The 3,529-nt window shown below is 28.7% G+C and overlaps 1 protein-coding gene across 1 annotated transcript; it reads left to right on the forward strand.

Annotated features, from left to right (window-relative positions):
• Positions 1-438: 438 nt before the first annotated feature.
• LOC112464849 (cytochrome P450 4V2-like) lies at positions 439-3,310 on the forward strand (the record flags this gene model as incomplete). The annotated part of the gene is made up of 3 exons (XM_025032095.1): positions 439-545; positions 796-883; positions 3,107-3,310. Coding segments are annotated over 3 exons (398 nt in total), but the record flags the coding sequence as incomplete, so codon positions are not given.
• Positions 3,311-3,529: the final 219 nt, after the last annotated feature.

The raw sequence follows: 3,529 nt of genomic DNA on the forward strand, positions 1-3,529 counted from the left end.
ATAACATTATGAACTGCTTGCCTTAATTTGAGTTAAATTGTCTTGAGTTAATTGACTAACTGTCGCACAACAATTTTTTCTAAAAATGTGAATAATTATTTTCACTTTTTTTTGTAATGCATATTGCGTCTGTGAAAAGCATCGCAAGAGAACAAAAGCTTCGAACTTCTGAATCTCTTGTGTAGAGCTTTTTTCAATTATTTGTTAAAATGGTAAAGATATCTATCTCTTAACACCTGAGATAGCACTGATAGCAGTACTATGAACACATAGCTTCCGTAGAGAGATAGCCCCGGTCTCCCCTACTGAATAGTACGCGTGTATCTATATATGTTATATATGTACAATTAAAATATATGTTATTTTTGTTCCTGTAATAATAACATGTAAATAAGTAATCTCACAAAAAATATCTCTAAGATATACTAAAATTTTTAGAATTTTTGGATGTCATATTGAAGGTGACAGAAGATTACTCATCTCCTTTTCAATTTTGGTTTGGCAGCAAGTTGCTCATTGGAATATACGAACCGGATGACGTAAAAGTAAAGAAAGAATGTTCACTGCAATACGTTTTTATTATATCTTAATAAGCATCAGCTATAAACTATACTTTATATAAATTATACGTAATATGTATATACATATATAATCTTTATTACTAACATTAATTAATAACTTAAATAACTCTGATTAGTTTACAACTAATAAAATATATGTTAATTATGCGAACGAAACAAACGTGCGAACGTCATTACAATGCAGTGAAAAATAAATAATTTTTTTATGTTTTAGACTATCTTACAGAGTAAAAATTGTATAGATAAAAGTATACTGTATAAAGTTATTCCTCTACTTGGTATGGGATTGGTCACTGCTCCTGGTAAGATATATCTACAAGAGTAAAGCATTATACTATAATTGCTTTTTAAGTACGTAATTTATAGTTACTTTCTTTGTAATTAATTTAAGGAAATAATTATAATTTATTATTATTTCGTAACCGTTTATATTCTAGCTGCATTTATAAATGTATTAATGATATACCATAAGTCACATGAATATACGAGGTGTCCCATTTAAAACAGCACGGTCGAATAGCTCATAAAGGAAGGGGTTGATGAAAAAATATTTCAGATAAAAGTTGTAGGGCTCGAAGGGGGCCAATAGATGAGTTTATTAAATTTTTGGTCCGGAGCACGTGTTGGGTTCAGTAAGACCCAAGTCTAATTTTTAAGTAAAGATTTCTATTTTTTAATATTTCATCGCTTTCTACTAATTAATTTGAACAACTTTTGTCTGAAACATTTTTTTTTATTTGCCATATATTTTTTAAGATATTCAAGGGAAACTTGATAATTTTTTCAATGTTTAGCTTACGACATATGTCTATAATTGCTTGTCGGAGGAAAAAGTGGTACATGACATTTTGACATAATTTGGTCTAAAGAATGTGCTGTTGAATGTGCAATAATACCTCAACTTTAAATAATTGCGTATATGAGTACAAGAAAAGCAGGCTAAATGAGAGCCAGATGTAGTAATTAATACGCAAAAGTTTAGCCCATTTCTCTTCTACTCGTAGATTTCCAACAGAGCCATATATATCTAATGTAATTGTGTAGGATACATCTCTTTGGAGCTTCTATGTATACACAAATATTTAAAAAAGTTTAGGTGTTATTGCAAGAGAATATTCTTGAGACTAAATTAAGTTAAAAAGTCCTGTACCACTTTTCCCTCCAACAAACAATTGTCGAAATATTGTAAGCTAAATATTGAAAATGTTACCAAGATAATTGGCACACGCGAAATAAAACTCATTTTGTTTATATGTATACAAAATGAGGCAATAATTATTACCACCTTAAATATCTTTGAATCTATAAAGGTCTAGAGAGAAAGATTTTTGTAATTAAAATTGCACTGTACGAAGGGAGTTATCATATGGCGATAATAATTTTTGTCTAGTCACTTCGGAGATATCACGGTCAGCTTCATTTTTTTAAATAAATTTTGTTGTGAGGCAAATTTTGTGGTGTCGACGGTTCTTCATTGCAACATCGAGCTGCCAGCGCAAGTTGCGACAATTGATACCACAACAAATGACAAATATACCTGAGGTGGCATTCCAGGCTCTGGGTCACCAGGTAAGAAACCGGTGCCGGCCCTGAGCTCCAATTCAAGGCGCGGTACAACAATTTGATGTTTTTTTTTTTAATAATATGAAAGAGGAGCTGGAAAAAATTTAAAAACTCATGACACAAGATTATTGAACAAGATTAAAAATAAAAAAAACGCTAAAAAATACATTTTTATATTGAATAAAAACGTTTAAAAAAGATGTTCTAAGTGATATCCATCATTATCGATGCAATACTGCCATGGATTCTTTCGATCATTGATTTGCTTGCTCTTTTAGTAACGTCGGGAGTTATTATAATAAAACGTTTATTTTTACGAGTAATTAAATTATCGGAATGTCAACAAAATTCGGTGCGAGCGAAAAATTTAACGCATCCTAATCGCATTCAGCCTGTGATTGGAAGAATCCAGTGTTGGATCGATATAATGATGGCCATCACTTCAAACATCTTCTTTAAAAATAAATTTTATTTAATATAAAAAAATATTTTTTATCGTTTTTTCTTTATTTCTAATCTTGTTCAATAATCTTGTGACAATCTTGTGTCGTGAACTTGTTTTCAGCTTTTCTATTATATTATGGAAAAAAGAACATACCGAATCCATTTAAAGAATAAAGCTAACTTTGATATCTCCGAAGCGCCTCCAGACAAAAATTATTGTCGCCATATGATAGCCTCCTTTGTACAATTTTGGTTATACGAATCTTCCTCTAGACCTTATAGATTCGAAGGTATATTTAAGGTAATAGTTATTGTTTCACTCTGTATATAGTTACTTTTATACTATTTTATATTATTATAGTTTTTTTATATTGTTTATAATTCCTAATATTGTTTAATAATACTAACTATTAGCAACGCCAATTTCTTGAATTATTTCTTAAAATTAAAATCTCTAATACTATAAGTTCTTTTAAATATTGTGATATTATTTATGATGCTTTTAATAATTATTTCAGAATCCATATGGACTCGAATGAGAAAACTTACTGCACCAACATTTAGTTCAATGATGTTGCGAAATTTCTTTAATATATTTGTTGAACAATCTGCAATATTTACACATCAATTAGAGAAAGATGATCTAAGTGGAAACGAAATTATCCTTCAAGAACAAATATCACATTGTGCTTGGAGAATAGCATGTGGTAAGATTACATAATTTGATATATTTGTATTAACATACAATAAAATTTGTTCGAAATTATTACAAAATACAGTTTTTATATTAATAGAATACTTGTAAATGCTATTAATTTTAAGTTAAAATTAATTTACTATATTAAAAAAATTTTAGTATTATATGGAGAAAATATTTATTTATATATTTGTATATATGTATAAGACATTTTAATTATTTCAAGATTTATATTGGCTGCGTT

Source organism: Temnothorax curvispinosus, unplaced genomic scaffold, assembly GCF_003070985.1.
Source record: "Temnothorax curvispinosus isolate PA1 unplaced genomic scaffold, ASM307098v1 QBEX01014617.1, whole genome shotgun sequence".
Taxonomy (NCBI): Eukaryota; Metazoa; Arthropoda; class Insecta; order Hymenoptera; family Formicidae; genus Temnothorax; species Temnothorax curvispinosus.